The following is a 19,892-nucleotide window of genomic DNA, read 5'->3' as shown; positions in this document are numbered from 1 at the left end:
TATTCTTGGCTACTTATGTCTAGGCTGGATATTAACATGTCTCATCTATGGGTAGCCCCACCAGGCACCAATGCAACTGGCCACCTGTGTGCCTCTAGTACATCATACCCTAGCCAGGGCAGAGCTCAGGGCTCTCAATCTATGTTCCTTTCAACCTTCCCTTACAGGGGAAGCTGACCTGGACCCAGGCTTCTGGCAGCCTCCAGGATAGCATGGAGTCTCCCAATTCTGTCCTATCCGAGCAGCTGCTTTTTAGTATTTTCAAGTCATCTAGCACCTATAAAAGTTATATATTTATATGCATGAATAAATATATGCCTTAGGTTGGGACTGGACTGTTTTTATGGCAAATGCCATAAATGCTGTAAATAACCATTTACAGTATTTTCTTATGATCAAATGCCATTGTTGGAGTGTTTTATTTGAGAGTACACAAGGAAGGAACTTGGGTATCGAATTTCTCTACTACTTTAGTTAACGTGGGAAACGGAGGAGAGTGATAGGACTTTAATTGAGGGACCCTGCCTCCTCTATACCTGAGCTCTAGCCTTGCCTCGTCCTAAAACCATACTGGGGAGAGCTGGAACCAGGAGAAAAGGGCCAGTTGTAGGTTGAGGGTGTTCATTTTTCATTATAGAAATGACCCCCAGAGCATGGTGGCTCATGGACCGAATATTACTACTTGTGCCCAAACTATTCCCTTTCTCCTGGGGTCGGTCTGCCCCACCTCTGTTACCTTGTATGAAGGAAAAAGAAAGGGAGAAAAGAGTATGGAATCGTGGGCACAGCCAGGGAAAGGCATAAGACACAATCTTCCTCGACTCTGCCTTTAGTCAGAATCCTACCCAGAGTCTCTCAGAGCAGAAGAACCCATTGCGCTCTGTGTTCCTGTGAGTACAAAGCGCTCCCCGGGTCCCCACAGGTTCCAGAACTTTTCTGTTTCTGCTCAGGCTCCTCTGGCTATTCATTAAGAGCTGTGTCTCCTTGCCCATGTGAAAATTGGATCCTGTTAATTAGTGCCATGAGCCTGCGGCCCCTCCCCCAACCTTAGTTGGCTCAGAAATTAGTCTCCTCACCACAGGTTTGCTGTATAGTAGTAAGAACAGTTTGTTAAATTTAGCTGCATCTTTCTGGGTCGGCTCTCCAAAATGGCTTCTCGGTAAAGGTTTCCAGCTTGATGGATCTTCCCCTTGGGGGCAAAAATAATATCAGTTAAAAAGTCAGAATGAGCTATTGGGTAGGCGGGAGGCTGGGTGGTTGCCGGGTGCTTGGGAATGACCTGTGACCCTGTGTTGTTTACCTTTCCCATTTTATTTACAGTGACACATTTAGGGTGAAGAAGTCACCAAAGAGGTCTCCTCTGTCTGATCCACCTTCTCAGGTACAGCACTCCCTTGATTCCCTTGAGCATTATTACATTGCTAATCGGGGAGTTAATGCTGCTTTGTCTGTACACACACACACACACACACACACACACACACACACACACCCTTCATGCACTAGTGTAACACACACATGCATATACACACTCCTGCACACGTGCACATACACTATGCACACTAAAAACCAGGGAGAGCAGAGTTTTCCTTTTTTCTCTTTATGGCGTGGAGTGTTTTAACCTCCCCCTCAGTTTGGTGGAGATCAAGGTGTGTTCTATGAGGAATTAGTTGAGAGTAAGGGCAAGATTTTATAGTGGAAATTCTTCTAGTCTCTTCTGGCCATTTAATCTTCTGAGAACTTGCATCAAGTTGAGAGGGTCTTTTGAAATCAATGGACACAGAGTGAGAAAGTGAGGAGGGGGGCTGGAAACTTGACTATCAGGAACAACAAATTATGTCATCAGAGTTAGAGTGGGAAGATGAGGGACGCTTACCCTCAAGAAGCTTGGGGCTAGAGAGAAAGTTTAGTGATTAAAAGTACTCACTGCTCTTGCTAAGGATCAAAGTTCAGTTCCCAGCACCCACATGGTGGTTCACAATTGTCAGTACAAGGGTTCTAACACCCTCTTCTGGCCTCTGTGGGTACTGCACGCACATGATGCACATAACGTACACACAGGCAAAACACTTATACACATAAAATACATCTTTAGGAAAAAGAAGTGGGGGCTTGAATTCGTTATGAGTCTCTTTCCCTCTTAGTGGTGTTTCTAACAAGCTCATTTCTTCCACCCTCCTCATAGACCAAGGAAGGTAATCCTCAGGCAGGCTTGCTAGCATTCTGGGTTATAAGACAAGGTGATCTTCAAATCAAAACCAACTTCGATTGCTGACCATTGGGCAGTGAAAGAACATACCAGGACCTCAGCTCCAGGGATAGGAGACTTGAGGTCCAGCTGTAGCTGTCCCCTGGGTTCTCACTATACAGTGGCGGTAAAACCCCCTTTTCTTCATCAGGACCTGTGTGAAGACTCTTAGACAGTGCTGATGATACGACTATAAAAATAGCTGGAATCTCTCAGATAACCAAGACAGAGACGTAGTTATTGTTTTGTTTTGAGACAGGGTCTCACACTGGCTCATGTTGGCCTGGTACTTACTGCATAGCCCAGGCTAGCCTCAGTCTCTTGAGTGTTGGGATCTCAGGGATGAACCATCATACTGAGGCTTTTTGTTGTTGTTTTCAGTACTGGGTATTGAACCCAGGACTGTGCACATGCAAGGCAAGCACCAGGCCATGGAGCCACATCCCCAGTCCTTGAAGAAAGGGTCTTACACCATAGCCCAGTCTGGCCTCACACTCCCAGCAGTTCTCCTGCCTCAGCCTCTCAAATGCTAGGATTACTAGGGAGGAGTTACTATGTTCAGGGTTGTTGATTGTTTTTTATCAACTAATTAATTTTGATAAACCCATGGTTTCCTCCAGGGGCACTGTGGATCAGAGTCCCAGAGGAGCAGATGGAGGGGTTTCCTTGGTTTGAGGGGCACGGATTCTGAGACTGGGTAAAAGAAGAGGCTATCTCCTCTCCTCACAGGACTCCACTCCAGCTGCCACACCGGAAGCACCCCCAGCAATCTCTGCAGTGGTCCATGCCACAGATGAGGAGAAGCTGGCCGTCACCAGCCAGAAGTGGACGTGTATGACAGTGGACTTGGATGCTGACAAACAGGACTTCCCACAGCCCTCAGACCTGTCTAACTTTGTAAATGAGACCAAATTCAATTCGCCCTCAGAGGGTAAGCAACTCAGTGGCCAGCCAGACCCACACCTTGCCTTGGAGAATACTGTCGCTAGGGGGCAAAGAGCCAGGAAAGATACTTGCCAGCCAGGTAACCATTACCCGTGTGACAATCTGCACACCTCCCCGCTGAATGCAAAGCTAAGGCTTGAGAGCAACTGTCCCCTGGCCACATGATGCCTGCTGAGAACCATACTGGCCCCTCTAACCCAGATCCTGAATCCTCACTTGCTTGTCCTTGGCTGTATGGCTTATGATACCTTCTGTAGTTTCGAAAGGCACAGTGCCAAAGGAACATCAGTCATACTGAACTTTGTAAGTCAACTCACCCATGGGTCTTTTGGTGCCATCCTTGTTCATAGCATAGCCCTCACAGATTGGTCATACAGTATGGCCATAGTTTTTTTTTTTTACAATTTATTTATTTATTATGTGTACAGTGTTATGCCTGCATGTATGCCTGCAGGCCAGAAGAGGGCACCAGGTCTCATTATAGATGGTTGTGAGCCACCGTGTGGTTGCTAGGAATTGAACTCAGGACCTCTGGAAGAGCAGCCAGTGTTCTTAACCTCTGAGCCATCTTTCTAGGCCCATGGCCACAGATTTTAATGAGGCCTGGAGGCAGACGGTTTCCCCAGGTTTGCTAATGAGAACTTGGTGGATTTGGGAAGATCCCAAGCACTTGTCTTATCTCAGTGTCTTCCTTGTGCTGTGTTTTCAGTCTCTGCTTCCTCTCTGATTGTTCGGCGTGAATAATTCATGTATCTGAGGGCTGGGGTGTACTCGGTTGGTAGAGTGCTGCATGAAGCCCTGGGTGCCTCCCCACCGCGTAGATCCTAGGTGTAGAGGCGCACACCTGTCCTCCCAGCAATCTGGAAGGTAGAGACAGGAGAACCAGAAGTTCACTCTCCCTCCCCCACCTTTGCCTGTCTCAGCCTTTGCCTGGATATCCCCTCCTTTCCCTGCTTGCCTGTAATGCTTCATCTGGGGGCTCTTAACACCATGAGGAAGATGTGTGTGCATTTCTTGTTCATTACTGGGGAGTTTGTTTACTGAAGGCCACAACCCTGATGCCTTTCCGTCCCCACACTAATCTGAACATCGTAGGAGCTGAAGATGGGTGTGAGATAAAGAAATGCAAGGCCAGGTAAACAGTGGTGTCAGCTCAGTCAGTTTGGTCCTTGCAACAACCATCCCCTGCATGAAGTAGAAGGACCTGGGAAGGGAGAGAAGCCTAATGTCACAGGAGCAGCGAGGACATTTGGACATACGCATCTCACGTCCTACTTTGATATCATCTCCAGTTCCCCGCTGGTCCACCACTCTTGAGCTAGATAAAAACAACAATAACAACAACAGCAACTCTAAACACCAGAAAAAAGCATTTAGCAACCAGCTTGAGATTGGTACCGAGAATTAAACACATTTGATCTGAGAGTGTGTTGATCATGTGCTAGAACAGTTCACTAAACTTTTTGACAGTTATTTCTGCAAAAATTCAACAAATAGGGAGGGCTTAAGGAGATGACTCAGGGAGCAAATGTGCAAGTGTGAGGACCTGAGCTCGAATCCCAAGAACCTCTGTAACAGCCTGATGCCCATACAAGTGTCTGTAATCACAGCACTCCTGCAGGGAGCTGGGGCAGGGACAGGAGACTCTCCAGAAGCTTAGTGACCAGAGAGCCTGCCATGTTCATCTGAAGGAACAAAACAAGAAAGCCCAATAAGTGGAAGGCGAGGGATGATAACCAAGGGTGTCCTTTGACGTCCATGCATGCACTGTGGTGTGCACACACCCACATTCATACATGTGAATATTCATATACACATGCAGAGAGAGAGAGAGCGTGCATGCACTGTGGTGTGCACACACCCACATTCTTAGAGAGAGAGAGAGAGAGAGAAAGAGAGAGAGAGAGAGAGTTCAGAATATAGGCATACATTTAACTTTAAAACAAAACCTGTGAAATCTGCTTCCTTAGAAAATAGCAGTAAAGATTTGGCAAGTGACGGATCAGTTTTAGCCATTGGGTGGTAGAGAATGCCGACGTGAGGACACCATGGCTGTAGGAGGCCCTGCTCTAAGCACCTCTGTAACCACCCTGGACAGAGAAGCCTCTCGTCAGGTCTTCCCTCTTGTTCTTTCAGTAAGGACACGTTCAGCACATCAGACATCTGGGGGTGCTGATGTGACCCTGGGACGAATCAGTCCAGGGCTGCAGCTGCAGTCTGAGACTTCGTCTTATGGAAGTGACCAACCACAGGAAAGGGAAGTGTTGGGTTAGCCATCGTAATTACTATATAAGCATACATGCACGGCGATGGTGATTCCATAGGAGGGAGGAGGGAAGCAGGGACTATCATTTTGCACACAGGGCTTCATTTCCTCCGAGCTCTGTGGGGGATCCTGTAGCCCCCACTTGAAGATTGAGGAAACATAGTGTGTGCACTGAGAAGGCCTGAGGTGATTTGTGCAGGGCAGACCTGCCTGGTTTCATAGTTCTATGCTAGTGTGGTGAGAATAGACAGGGCTCCCTGCCCTCGTTTGTAGGATGAGGGCGTGAGCTAGTCCTGTTCCTTCCTACCTGGGTGCACAAGTAGCGCTGAAGAGCTTCAGGTTTTCTTTGCTGTTTCAAAACCCCAGAGGACCGTAGGTTAGCAGTTACCCATGGAGCTGGAGTGTCCTGTTTGCCTTGGATACCACCTTGATTGTGTGGCCTCCATAACCTCCCAGTGATTACACACTCTGCTTGAGTTATGAGCATGCTCATCTGTTTAATGAATGCCCTTCTCTTCTGCACCTGAGAATGTTAGGCAGCCTGTCTCTGGGACCTTACCTGCCCAGGAGACCCTGATAGCAACTGTTTTTATTTTATTTTGTTTTTGATTTATTTATTTTTATTCATGTGTGAGTGTGTGCTCATGTGAGTTTATATGCATCATGTGTTTATGGGTGCCCTTGGAGTCCAGAGGACATTGGATCCAAAGAGCTGGAGTTACAGGTGGTGGTGAGCTGTCCAATGTGGGTGCTGGGAACTGAATCCTATCCTCTGGGAGAGCAGTGTATATTCTTAACCACTGAGCCATCTCTGCAGCCCTGAGCTTGCTTTTAGACCCACAAATCTTCATAGCTACTTGGTGGCCCCACCTCCCTATACACAACTGTATTCCCCCTCTTCCCACATCCAGCAGAGGGCAAGTTGTCCATCTGGGGAGGCACCATGGTTGTCTTATGACAGAGACTGAACTGAGAAGGGGACAGGAAAAGGTGAATATAGTCTTTTCATCCTTCTCCAGGGCCCTTTGTCCATCTCCTCTTAGTAAAACATCACTTGTGTTCAAAGAGAAATGTTAGAATGAGCAGTAATAAGTCTGGTCGTAATTCTTCCTATTGTGTAACTAATTGTAGGCCTTTTTGTTATACCTTGTCATGTTATCCACGACAGTGTGGCACTTTGAGTTTCATTTCGTTGTTGAATCAGCAGGTACAGAGAAGTCCAGTAAGCTGACCTCGCTGGTCTTAGAAATGAAGACCAGGGCACTTCCCTTAGCAAAGCTCTAGCAATTAGATTCAGGAAAACAGTCAAGTCCTCTTGGCTGTGTGATGCCCTGGTATGAGGTCATTCTCCAAAGTGGCCCTTGGATCTGAGAGAACTCTTTAAAAATAGCTGTTGGCCTCTTCAGTGTGAAGTGGCCCTATCCTTAAGTGACTCAGCCTCCCCTGAAGTTGTACAGACATGTGCTACTTGGTGCCACTGGCGGAACTGTTCCTAGTCTGCCACCTGCATGTGGCCTGGTGTGAGAGGGAGCTGCTTGACTTTATCTGCATGCCTACTCTGTGAGGTTTAGAATTTAAAGCAGAATTTAAATTTAAGCCCTCCCTCCCTCCCTCTCTCCCTCCCTCCCTCCCTCTCTTCTTTTCTTGTACTAGGAATTGTACCTAGGGCACTGTACATTCCAGGCAAGCACCCCCACTGAACTACACCCCAGCCCTCTTAATTTTTCCCATTTTGAGACAAGAGTCTCCTGACTAAGTTGCCTAGGCTACCTTTGAACCTAACTCTATAGCCCAGGCAGTCCTTGAACCCACATACTCTCCCTAACTGGGCTCATGGGACCTCAAGAGAGATCCCTAAAACTGGCTTTGGCAAGATGGTCTATCAAAATGTCAGACCTCAGCCCTGAAGCAACCAGTAGAACTGAAGGAAATAACCAGCTTAGGAAGGAGCACTAGAGGAGTGTTGCCTGTCCTGGGGCTGCTGAATCCACAGAGGGGGGACTGGTACAGCACAGATCCAAGCTGTCACTGTGCCGCGTCATCTTACGAAAAACGATCCCCAAACACCTGTGCCTTCTGATCTCAACACAATGGACACACTTGGGTCTGCCCATTGCGGACCTGTGTGTGGACACAGCTTCATTTCCTGGGAACTCATTCACATTTCTAAGGGCCAAAGCTCCTCCCAGCAGGAAGCTTACAGGCTGTCTGAAACTGCTGAGCTGTGCCTGGATGGAGGCTGGATCTGAAGACTGTGGTCAGGGATGGGCCCCAAAAGCTCAGCCCGCCCACCCCCTGCTGGGCCAGGTCCTTCAGTCTCCCCTGGTACTTAATCTCACTTATTTGTTGTTTTCAGAGCTGGACTACAGAAACTCCTATGAAATTGAATACATGGAAAAGCTTGGCTCCTCCTTACCCGTGAGTTCCTCCTATACACTGGCCTGGCGGGGACTTCTGTGGGGTCTCCAGCAAGGCTGCACAGGGTCGTTCAGAGTTGTCCCATTACACAGAAATGCCACTCCCCATCCCTAGACTCATTGCTCCAGGTCTTGGGACTCTAGTCTGACCGCCTTACCAGTAACTCTGGTCCCTTTTAGCCATACATTGTGTAGTCAGTGCCCAAATCCACCTGTACTCTCCTGAGGCCTTGATTGTAGAAGGACTCTCGGGTTCTGAGCTGCAGCCCTGCTGTGGCCTCTGCTCATGACCCTCCTGCCCAGCCAAGAAGAAGGAAGCTTTGTTGTTTCGGCCAAGCCCATTGCCCTGTCTCTTTCTTTGGGGTCTGTCTCAGTGACTCTGCTGTTGCTGTGATAAAACACCATGACCAGTTCGGGCTTAGGGTTCCAGAGGACTAAGAGTCCATGACAGCAGAGTAGAGGCACATCTTGAACCACAAGCAAGCAGCAGTCTTTAAACTCTCAGCAGAACTTGTCTCCAGTAACACAGCTTCCTCCAGCAAGGCCCTGCCTCCTAAACCTTCCAGACACCGTTATCTTGGGACCAAGTATTCAGATGCCGAAGACTGTGGGGGACATCTCATTCAAACCACCACAGGGCCTCAGTGGCAGTGCTCCTCACTGGGGTCAGCATGCTGTCACTCCCCCATTCCCTTGTGAGGACTGAGAGCGAGGCTGGCTAACTCTGCATCCTCAGCACGGTGTTTGCCACTGTGGCCCATGATCATGCACTGAGGGACTGAACAGGGCACGTAGCAGTACCAGAGGGTTCTTCCCACCTTAGGTCTCCATGGGTCCTTCTCTCCTGCTCTCCTGGCCCTCTCCTAGTCACCTCCTGCTTTCTCCTCTCTTCCGGGAGCTTGAGAAAGCTGAAGGCTTACTTGTTTGTTGTTGACAAGTACTTTCTTCTCTTGAGTGGCGTACTCAGGCCACTGTTCCTGGCTAATGCATGTGTAACTTTGATTCCTGCAGCAGGATGATGACACTCCGAAGAAGCAGGCCTTGTACCTTATGTTTGACACCGCTCAGGAGAGCCCCGTCAAGTCTCCTCCGGTCCGGATGTCGGATTCCCCAACTCCGTGTTCGGGGTATGACTTCTATGATGGGAGAGTTGTAGCTTAGGTCAGAGGCCCCCGAGTCCTTGTATACCTTCCCGCTGTTATTCTGACTTGGTTCCATTGTGTGTGTGTCTGCAGGTAGCCCATAACTCAGTCTGTCCACAAGGGCACAGATGCATCACTTCTATTTCCAAGGGCTCTTTGAATAAAGGTGAAACAGCTAACTGGCAGTAATAGACAGACAGACAGACAGACAGACACACACACACACACACACACACATATACACACACACACACACACACACAGAGCCAGTTCACACTCAACTCTATTCTGTCATTGGTCCAATAGCTTAAGTCCCAGCTCTGTATCTGGTGGGAGTTACTTGGGTGTCCTATGCCTCAGTTTCCCTACGTGTAAAGTGAGAGGAATTAATGAATTCCCCACTGGTACCTGCCGGTGGAGATTTCTCTCAGGGTCCAGAGTAGACACTATCAGCAGTGAAGAAATTAATCTGAGGGATATCAAAAGAATCTATGCACACTGAGCTCTTTAGTCCATTCCCTTTATTCTTCTAAGTCGATTCCATCTGCACAGCTTCTTTTCTGTCCTCATACTTAGCTCCTCTCTGTCCCTTCTTTGTTCTCTCATCGTTCCCCTCCGTCCCTGAACTTCCCAGTATATATACACATACAGTCAGCAATCCTCTGGCTGCACCGTTTTCTGGTAGGACCGGGGGAAGTTTACTGGGTTGCTAGGCAACCTGCATCACAATGTGTAGTATTTGGTAGTAAAAGCACTTTTGCTCTGAGTTAATTGAAAAAGGGGGAATCCTAAGAACCAGGAATAACACTTGGACTGAGATAAAGGAGGGAGGGTAAAAGCTTAATTTATACAAGAAACGAAGCTTGGCACCTATCCTCAGCCTGGCCTTGTCCCTTGTCTCCTTGGGTCAGTAGAAGTATTTACCTTGTCTCAGTAACTAGCAGATGGCCAAAACACCATCCCAGAATTGTAAGCAGTAAATCTCTTAAATTAGGGTCCTGTGGAAATAAACTGGGGTGGAGGTAAGGAGTTAAGGTTTTAACTGTTAGTGGTTATTTTCTTTTATCGGTAGGTGAGATGAACTAATGCTTATCTATCTATAGTCTGTCCTATCTCAGATGAAATACTTTTGTCTGGAGAATGGCCCTGGCCAGATGTTTGCTAATGAAGAATAAACACAGCTGGGGAATGTTGTCCAAAATACCCCAAATGTACAGAGGAAGTTGTGCCCAATAAATGATCAATCACACTGTTAGAAGTTCTTGGGAGAGGAATCAAATGGGAAAGCTACAATAGCACACAAGAAATTCACTGCAGGAGAAGCTAATACATTAAAAAGCCAGTATCACTGGATGGTGGCGGTGGTGCACACCTTTAATCCCAGCACTTGGGAGGCAGACCCAGGTGGATCTCTGTAAGTTCCAGGCCAGCCTGGTCTACAGAGTGAGATCCAGGGCAGGCACCAAAACTACACAGAGAAACCCTGTCATGAAAAAAAGCCAGTCTCACCAATACTCCTTAAGTTTCGGCTTTATCTTCTGGAAAAGCCCTTGGCTCTTCCAAGTATAAGCTTTGCCATAGTCAGCTGAATTCCTACTTCATATTTCTGTGGCTCTCAGCAAGGAATAAAGTGACCTCTAGGGGTTAAGGGAGATTAGAGAAGACTGTTAGTCCCCAGAACAGTCAAGGGACAGACACAGGGAACCTGGCTTCTAGGAGATAGTGTATGGAAAGCCTTGTACTTGTACAAAGTGTTGTAGTGCCTAGCACATGTAAAGTGAATGACAGACATTTCTTGTTAGTGTGGATGTTAATATTTGCATGTTCTGAAGGGTGTATACCCTTTGATGGGGGAAATGTAAAGCATTGCTTGATACTATTTAGGTCGTCCCATCCATCACTGGATACCTGCTCAGTACCGAGCAGGATTGGAAGCTCTTGTTTTGGTCTCTCAGACTTCACTGTAGGCCCTACAGACCAAACTCTGTCCAGATGTTAGGTGTTAGTGCAGCGATGTCTAACTAGAGATGATGCCCTCTCCAAGAGTGGTCCGGTGTTAGTGCAGCGATGTCACCTCTCCAAGAGTGGTCCCCTGTGGTAGGCACTATGTGGAGTACTTTGCGTTTATACAGCATCTTACTTCATCTTCTCCAAGGTGCCTATCCACCTTCTAAGAAAAGATGTGATACCCAGTCTCTTCCCTCAGAATGCACAAGCAAGCAAGTGACTGGTCCCTAAACTCCGGAGCTCAGTCCCCTTGCCAAAGGCATCTGTATCTGTTCTTCCCTTGTCTGTTGGCCCTTAAACATGGCTGGACTGTAGCCTGCCTCTAGATGGATGGCCCCTGAAGACCTGGCCTTTGTCTCTCCTTGGACACTGACTTGGAAGTCTCGGGTTTTGTGGGATATTTTCTCTTTAGTGAGAGCTTCCTAATAGACTTCAGTGAGTCTCCAGGGAGAAGGCCCTAACGACTGACTTTTTCCCTCAGGTCGAGTTTTGAGGAGACTGAAGCCCTTGTGAATGCTGCAACCAAACTCCAGCACCCTGTCGCTCGCGGACTGGCCTCCAACCAGGAGCCTCTCTTGCAGGTGTCAGAGAAACCCTCCCAGAAGGAGCTGGAAGCTATGGCCTTGGGCACCCCCGCGGAGGCGATTGAAATTGTAAGTGTTGCTTGAGGGACTCTGTGCCTGAGCCCTGTAATGCGGCCATTCTTCACCTGGCTGTGGGGCCCCACGCTGGCCCCTAGACCACAGCAGTCAGCTTAGGAGACCCTACGTCTCACAGCGAGGGAAGGGCCTTCCTTTCTCCCACGGTGGCTGTACAGTTCTCAGTCAATGCTTGATACGCTCGGGCTTGTTTTCCATTCTTCTCTCCCTGGAGCTGGACTGGTGGACAAGCTGGAGTCATGGTCAGCCAGCCCCTGCCTCTCTAGCCTGTATAGCAAAACAAAGATGGGCAGGGGAGGGAACATCCTCCTTTGGGGGACCAGCTATGTTTCTCTTGGGTCTCAGTGACAGGAGATTTCTCTTGCTCATCGTCCAGGACTTCAACTTACCCTCTCCCAAGACCTCCAGAAGCCTTGCAGGACCCGTAGCCCTGAGATGAGGCCTCGCTGTCCTCACTCCCTACATGTTATATGTGCTCGCCCTAGAGGGTGTAATATCCACGTGAGGGTCTTCCACATGTCTTAGACAAACCAACTGGGGTCAGTTATACTTTTTCCTTCACCTCCCTCCTAGCAATCGTCATACAGTTTGAAACTGTTTGATTTGGTGTGTTGCTTTTGCTCTCTATCAGGCAGTTTGATCTGTCTCTGTCTCATGCTACAGACATTTACAGAGCACCTGCTGTATATGCGGCAGTTGGATGCCGGGTTGGATCCTGGAAACACAATGAACAATAAAAGGGTCTAGATGTGAATCGATCTTGCATATAAATACTGTGGCAGACTTGGCCATGGTTCATCTCCTGCAAAGTTGCCTTCTAATTTGGAAGTCTTTCTAATCTAGGAGGAGTGACCTATTTGTTTGAAATCGTCTTTTCACTATTGAAAATGGCCCTCACTCAAACCTTACTTTCCTTGATATTTGTCCTTGGTGCTGTTTCTTTGAGGAACTATGTTGGCGTTTGAAAACCCATCAACTGGCTTGCCTCCCACCCATGGAGATTTTCAAAGAAAAAAGCAGTGGTTACGTGGCTTCCGCTGCTCTGGCTGGGAAACCAGGGTGACATGGGCCTGGGGAGGGAGGGCTCCTGAGGCCCTGCTTTTGGGAAAAGGGGCGGGGCCTGCCAGTCTCAGTCCCAATGGTAGTGTGAATATCGACCACTGATGTTCTCTTTAGCCCTAATGCAGCAATGTGCAGTGTGTGTTTGTGCGGTCCTTGCTTGGAATCAATATCTTTCTACTCTCCTCTATTTTCCATTTTCCTCTCGGCCGGCCTTCAGACAGCTCCGGAGGGTGCCTTTGCCTCTGCGGATGCCCTCCTCAGCAGGCTGGCCCATCCTGCTTCTCTCTGTGGTGCACTTGACTATCTGGAGCCTGACTTAGCAGAAAAGAACCCCCCAGTATTTGCTCAGAAACTTCAGGTTTGTAGCCCCTGTGTGACCTTTCGGGAGTTTGTCAAAACCTCAGTAGAAAATGAACCCCTGAGCCAAATTGAGCTGAGGCAGTACTTAATGAGGCAATACTGGGAATGTTCCAGATGAAGTGTTTTCCTCTCAGATACTGATATCTGTGTATGCTATAGCCAGGGTGCTAGAATTAGACAAATTGTGTGATTACGTACCGAAAGGACTCTTTTTATTTGTATTGGGAAATTGGTCCCAATAGTCATTTTCCTGATGTATTTATTGATAGCCCCACAGGCAGTTTATGATTTACTCACTAAACCACAGGTATCAGGTCAAGCCAAGCTGTTAAATACATAAGACAATCCCAAATTCCCATTGAGGTAACATCTGGAACCAAAACGTATCTCTGTAGCGGAAATTTGACAGCTTAATTTGCTATTCCCTGGACTAGGAAGCAAGGCCGACCTAGAGAGATTATTAACAGGCATCTGAGAGATGCATGGCCATTGACAGCAAGCGCTGGTCAGCTTTTTAAAAACAAGGAAAGAAAGCAAGAAATACTGTAGAGTAAAAATTACCGTACTGTTTTGAAAATCAGTTCACATTTGACTGCATGATATTTCTTGTCAGACCTTCAAAGGGGTGATTTTTTTTTTTCAAAAAGGAAATTAAACCCCCTGTTTCATGATCTGCTGAGGTGTTGGTTGTGAGAGAAAGCCGAGCGTATGTTTTCCCACGAACACCTGTCATATGCATTTATGTGGCACATTCATTCCTGGATGTGGAAACCTTCTGTCTGTCTTGATGCATTTCCCTACGGTTTGCTCACCCCTACCCCTCGGGCAGGAGGAGTTAGAGTTTGCCATCATGCGGATAGAAGCCCTGAAGCTGGCCAGGCAGATCGCCCTGGCTTCCCGCAGCTGCCAGGACACTAAGGTACCTGTTTGCCGCTGCGGTGCACTGCCTTCTGGGAATGCTGTGTGTGCCACGGGGTCCCAGGGCTGCTTTGCTAACCACTGGCCAGGCGGGCATTGTGGGTATCCCGTGAAGTGTGATTTCTCTGAAGCTAAAAAGTATAACTCTTACACAAACACACACTGAGCACATGTGTAGGGATGAGGTCATGCAGCCAGGCAGAGGGAAATGGGAAAAGCCAGCATAGAGCACAGAGAGTAAAAAGGCTTTGAGTGAGGTGGTAGACTAGCTGTATGTAAAACTGGTTAGTACTGGTTCACTAGGACCAGAAGAGAATCCCCCTTGGAGTTACCTTTTCCTGTAGATACCCTTTGTCTCTCTATGGGTTAAAGTAATTTGTAACATTTCTGTTTTCTAGAAGTTTGTATCTGACTTTACTGAGAGTCAATAGTAAGTAGGAGGTGAGAACAAGACTTGCTTCAAGACATGGGATGGTCTAGATGAGGACAAAGAGACACAGTAAGAAGACGTAATGAAAAATAAGTAATAAGACACATTGATAAGACGTTTGGAGCCTTCCCGCCCGGCCTGTAGGCTTAGGGTAATAATTCTTAACAGTATGGTGATGACATGTAGGTGGCACCTCACCCTCAAGCTGCCCGTGAGCTGTGGCCTCAATCCCACTCCCTCCCCACCCAGAGTTGGGCAGCTCAGTGAACTTGGTGTGTTGGACCAGGGCTGGACCCCACTTTGTTTTGTAGTGTGAGCCTTGAACGAGTTAATGAACGATGCTGAGCCTCAGTTCCTCTGTCTCTGAGATGAGGCTAGTTTGCCTGTGGTGGAGAAGACCATGCCTGTGGACAGCAGTAGCCTTGCGCCTGCACACCTAACATATACTGGTGTGCAGTTAGCCAAAGGGGCTGCTGTCAGCTAGCACTTCAATTTTGTTTATCACCTGGATATTCCACAGTGCCTCTCCTGGGAAAGCAGAGCTAAGTCTCGCTTTACAGATTGAGAATCAGGGCCGCATATCCAGAGTTCGCCAGCCTGTGGGGCCTTGAACTGGGGTCACCAATGGACCTGCCTGTTCAACTCCACCTCACAGACTAGGTCATTTGCAGAGGACCTCCCAGGTGTGAAATAGGAACAGAAATCCCAAGAGCCCACACATGGCTCGCTCTAGCTAGAGCCCAAATTGGGTCCCCTCCTGGAGACAGGAGGTGGTCATAGTATGGATGTCCAGACTGGGAACAGTGGAACACAGATCAAGGATAAGAAACAAAACTCAGAGATGTTTTTGTTCTTATTGCCAAAGTATAAACTTGAGCTGAATTGCTATGAAAGGGAGATTTCCAGAAAGCACCAAACGCCGAGGACCCTGCTCCCTACCCACCCCCACAACCCACCCCTGCCAGATTGATTTCTTGAATCTTTGCAGAATAACTTTAAGATAGAACGAACTGCCTAAAATTTGACCATTGTGGGGCCTGGAGAGATGGTTCACCGGTTTGGAGCACTGGCTGTTCGTCTAGAGGGACCAGGGTTCAATTCCCAGCACCCACACAGCAGCTCACAACTGTCTATAACGCCAAGAGCTGACACCCTCACACACAGACATACATGCAGGCAAAAACACCAACGCACATAAAAAGAAATAAATTTTTAAGAAGTATGACCACTGTCCGTACAGTGTATTCCTGCCCTGGAGAATAGTGAAATAGAGTTGGACACATTCTGGTAAGTAGTTCAGGCTGAGTACAAAGCCTCCTAGGAGGCAAGTTTCCTGTCTCCTACTAATATGCCAGAGATAACTTTCAAAAAATAAGAGTTGACATCCTGTCTCTGGCAGCCTCAGAACGTGTTCTGGTTTCGCTTTAGACAGCAACGCCACATAGAGTACAAGCTGAGAGAAAGCCTGGTTCATCCTGCGGTGCTTCAGAAGTGTGAGCCGAGGAATACTCTGTCGAGGAAGAGCTACAGCCATCTTGGGTGGGGGGAGCATTTTCTATTCCGGGGATTCCCCTTGTGGCCTTCTCCCCTGTGTCTGTGCTTGGTGGCCCCTCTCTGCCTCTGAAGCCATGAGTATGCAGACAGAATACAGTGGCTGTGGGTCCAGGTGCCCTGTCTGCCCCGGAGTCTCAGACGTGAGTGATGCAGTCCCATTTTCCTGGCAACACTACTTTAAACCATTGATCCCTCCGAGTTCGAGACCAGCCTGGTCTACAGAGTGAGTTCCAGGACAGTCAGGGCTACCCAGAGAAACCCTGTCTCCAAAAAAAAAAAAAAAAAAAAAAAGAATTACTTAGGAGGAAGGATATAACTTTGAGGGATTGAAAATTCAGAGCAGCTTTGAAGTGGATGGTGCTGGGTCAGCCTCCACAGAACTGCAGCAAGAAGCTGTGTCCTCCTGTTCAGAATCAGTTAGAAACGCGGTAACATCCCTAGGAACTAGGGCTCTGGTGTTGGGCTGTGGCTTGCTTTCTTTTTATTTTTAAAACATTCTTTGAGAATGTCGTATGTGCATATAATGTATTTTGATCATGTTCACCCTTCCAATTCCTCCTGGCTTACCCCTTCCCAAAGTCATGTTCACACACCTCCTCCCACTTTATAATTGGGGGGAAAAAAATTTCATACGGTAACTCCCCCTCCCCCTCCCTGTGGCTTTCTTATTCTGTTTCTCTCACTTGCTTCTGCTGGAGCTGAGTTCCGCTAGTCCCCTAAGGATCAATACACAATGTAGCAGCCCTGAGGTCCATACTCAGAAGTTCTTTCCCTGGCCCTCCAAGGTATGGGTTGCAGGGCGTGTTGGCACATTTTGCATGCATGACAAACTGATTGTGATCGCTAGACCTGTTGGCCTTTATTGATAAGGGGGCCCCCAAGACGAAGATGGAAGATGGAAAGATGTGTTCAGGCAACTTTTTAGGTTGGGAGCGGTTCCCACACGGAGGGTAATGCTGTGTGTGATTACCTCAAGAGACCTGGCTTAGATGAGCAGGTGACTAGGGTTGATGTGAGCTGGAACAAGAGTGAGGTTGGGACTGCATTTATTGTTGTCCAGCAGTGTGGCATCTCAGCAGGGACAGTGTGCTGTGGACAAGGAGCCCAGCATCTTTCAAGTGCTCCTTCCTCTCACAAAAGTCACTGCCTCCCTCCCTCCACCATGAGGCACATCCCTGGAAGCCACAAGAGCAGTCTGAAGAAGAGTGGCAGAGGACTAGTTGGCTGGCGGGCTTTGGTTTGCTCTCCAGCTTCGGAATCTGTGGTTGGAGCCTATACTTCAGCCTCAGTGGCTGATTCTTGACTTGGTGGGCCGGCACAGCTGGATGAGGTCTGGTTATGATGGCTTCCATGGAGTGGGACTGAGGTGTGGGGCCAAGTACTTCACCTGTGCTTACAGCTCCCGGGCTGGGGAACTGTCTGCTGTCAGATTGGGATAGGTAGCATCTAGCCAAGGTCCTTTTCCTGCCTGGGTGGTGCCACGTGGCCCAGACACCTCGAGCCTTAGCTTGGTTTTCCTGGTCCCTGACCTCACCTGTGTGGCCCTTCCTCATGGCTCCCCAGGCCTCAGATCTGAGTTTGCTACTGACTGCTGTGGGGATAGTAATCTGCCATGATCATGATGTCCCGCCCCAAATCCTAAGGCCTAGCAATAAGAAGGGTCACAAGGAGAACTATGAGCCTGGGTACATGACGGGACTCCTACCTTCAAGGCCAGCAGGAGGCCCGTGGCCCAGGAATCTGAAAGGGAGATAGTGACCTGAGGGAAGCCACGGTTTCCAGGACTTAAGACCGTGTGAAGGATTGAAGGTGGCAGCAAAGATCTGTGCCTTTGGAATTGGGACCGTGTCACAGTTTAGTCAAAAGGATTCTGGTGGCTTTTCGGCCTGCGTGAAGCAGCAGGTCTAAGTGTGAGAGAAATGAAGCTGGGCGTAAAAATAACTGACCTTAAAATATTAGTGAGAGACAGACTTTTAATTTCCCTTGAAAACATTCATGGCTGAAAGGAAGAACCGAGGTGTGAGTCCTGAATTCGTTATCCCACAGATAACTGGAGGGGGCAGGGAGTCAAAGTGGTCCTGAAACTGTCTGTTCCCCGACTGAAAATGCTGAGTGGTTGTGGCTGAAGGATGACACCTAGGATCTCACACCTTTGCATCCATTTAGATATCTCTGTGTTTATTTTTCATCCCGTCCTTGTTTTACAAAGGACACCAGGCAGATCAGCCATCTCTAATGTGTTCCTTGGTCAGACTTAGCTCCTGCCCTGCGTGATACAAAATTCATTCTCATTATTAAATGATTTTTCTCTTGCACTACAAGGAGCTGCTTTGCTTTGCAGCAGAATAATCTCATTTGGGAAAACCTTTAGGCCCAGCCTCGCACATCCTGCATCCGTCTTTGGAAGTTTCAAACTGAGTTTAGAAGCTCCAACATCCTGTTCATTTTGAAATTTCATTTTTTCTCAGATTTTTAAAAATTTACTTTATGTGTACGGGTGTTTTACCTGCATGCATGTATGTACGTGCACCATGTGCGTGCCCTGGTGCCCACAGGGGCCAGAGAGGGTGTCAGATCCTCTGGGACCGGAATTACAAAGTGAGCCAACGTATGGGTGCTGGGAAGAGAACCTGAGTCCTCTGGAAGAGCAGCTTGTGCTCCTAACCACTGAGCCATCTCGTCAGCACCCACCCACCCCCACCCCCACTTTTTAAAGAGCACGTTTAAAAGTGAAAAGAATAGGGTTTGTTGTTTGTTTTCCCTTTTTAAGTCCTCTTCATAATTTTGTGTTTGTGAGCTTTTCTAATTACACCTGTTGAGTGGTGATTTCCGGTTGTGATTTTCCAGTTACTACTGGAACATTTCCTTCAGAGAAGTAGCATTGTGCAAACCATTGCCAAGAGCAGAGGTAAGCCCTTCATGCAGATCCTCTGCCCTGCCACCTAGGGGCATTTTCTCTCCCGAGGGATCCAGCTGCCTGCTGCCAGGGGCTGGCAGCTTGTGCTCTAGGTAGATGTCCTAGAAACAGACTGAGAAGGACATTCATGGCATCCCATCTGACATATAAGTGTAGACTCTGTTCTGGTTGACCAGGTCTGTGTGCTCTGGGTTCTCATAGCTGATCATGTGACTCACTGGAAAGTAAGTCCAGGCATTTCAGGGCAGGCATGACCAGTGAGATTCAGGTGATCCACCAGTGTCATTTGAGGGTAAGCCCAAAGTCTTGAGAGTAGGCCTGGTCAATGAGTCACTTGAGGGTTAGTCAAGGACTTAAGGGCAGGCAGGGACAGTGAGCAGGTCACAGCAGTTTTCTTCCAGGACAACTAAACTATTGTGTGCACCTTGCATGTGGACACTAATGTCCTAAATTGTCACTTCCAGTCCTATCCATTGCTCTCACCTGCATTTTCTGCCTCCCTTCTCTAGACCCTTATCCCTGGTACTATGGTGAGGAAAGGTGGGGCTAGCAATTCCTGTGTTTATAAACATTCTGCTCCTGGGCCTTCAGCTCCATCCCTTCCCATGACCACTGATGCTCTCCTTTTATCTGTGCAGTTCTCAATCCTCACCCTCCTGTCTCCTCTCCCTTTTCTATAAAACGGAGGTGTCTGTTCAGTGCTCAGTTTGTTCTCCTAATTCTCCTAGGATGGAGCAGTCCACTCCGCCCTTCAGGCCACCATCACCTACCTCACACTGCAGCACTGACCTGTACTCTACCTAGGGTGGAAGCTTCCTTGGCAGCCATGACCGCACCCAGGAGGTTAATGCATAGGACTGAGAGTGGTTGATTGGATGTTTTTGTTGCTGTGGAAATAGGCTGACAAGCCTGGCCGTGCTGGTTGACATTGCTCCTAACACTGTGTTTCAACTGTGTTGCAAGTTGC

At 48.2% G+C, this 19,892-nt stretch overlaps 1 protein-coding gene across 2 annotated transcripts in view; it reads left to right on the top strand.

Moving 5' to 3' along the window:
* The window catches only part of Tacc2 (transforming acidic coiled-coil containing protein 2), a 73,084-nt gene that overhangs the window by 39,008 nt on the left and 14,184 nt on the right, over positions 1-19,892 (top strand). The window contains exons 4-10 of one of the 2 annotated variants that reach the window (XM_059265699.1): positions 1,321-1,381; positions 2,978-3,179; positions 7,816-7,877; positions 8,888-9,003; positions 11,507-11,678; positions 12,964-13,104; positions 13,936-14,025. In XM_059265699.1, the coding sequence (XP_059121682.1) occupies positions 1,321-1,381; positions 2,978-3,179; positions 7,816-7,877; positions 8,888-9,003; positions 11,507-11,678; positions 12,964-13,104; positions 13,936-14,025 (844 nt within the window). The remainder of the gene's footprint in view (positions 1-1,320; positions 1,382-2,977; positions 3,180-7,815; positions 7,878-8,887; positions 9,004-11,506; positions 11,679-12,963; positions 13,105-13,935; positions 14,026-19,892) is intronic. The other variant, XM_059265710.1, reaches the window with a different exon arrangement.

The sequence above is a fragment of the Peromyscus eremicus genome, chromosome 1, assembly GCF_949786415.1.
Source record: "Peromyscus eremicus chromosome 1, PerEre_H2_v1, whole genome shotgun sequence".
NCBI classification, from domain to species: Eukaryota; Metazoa; Chordata; class Mammalia; order Rodentia; family Cricetidae; genus Peromyscus; species Peromyscus eremicus.
The sequence above is the reverse complement of the archived record's forward strand: the minus strand, read 5'-3'. Positions and strand labels throughout refer to the sequence as shown.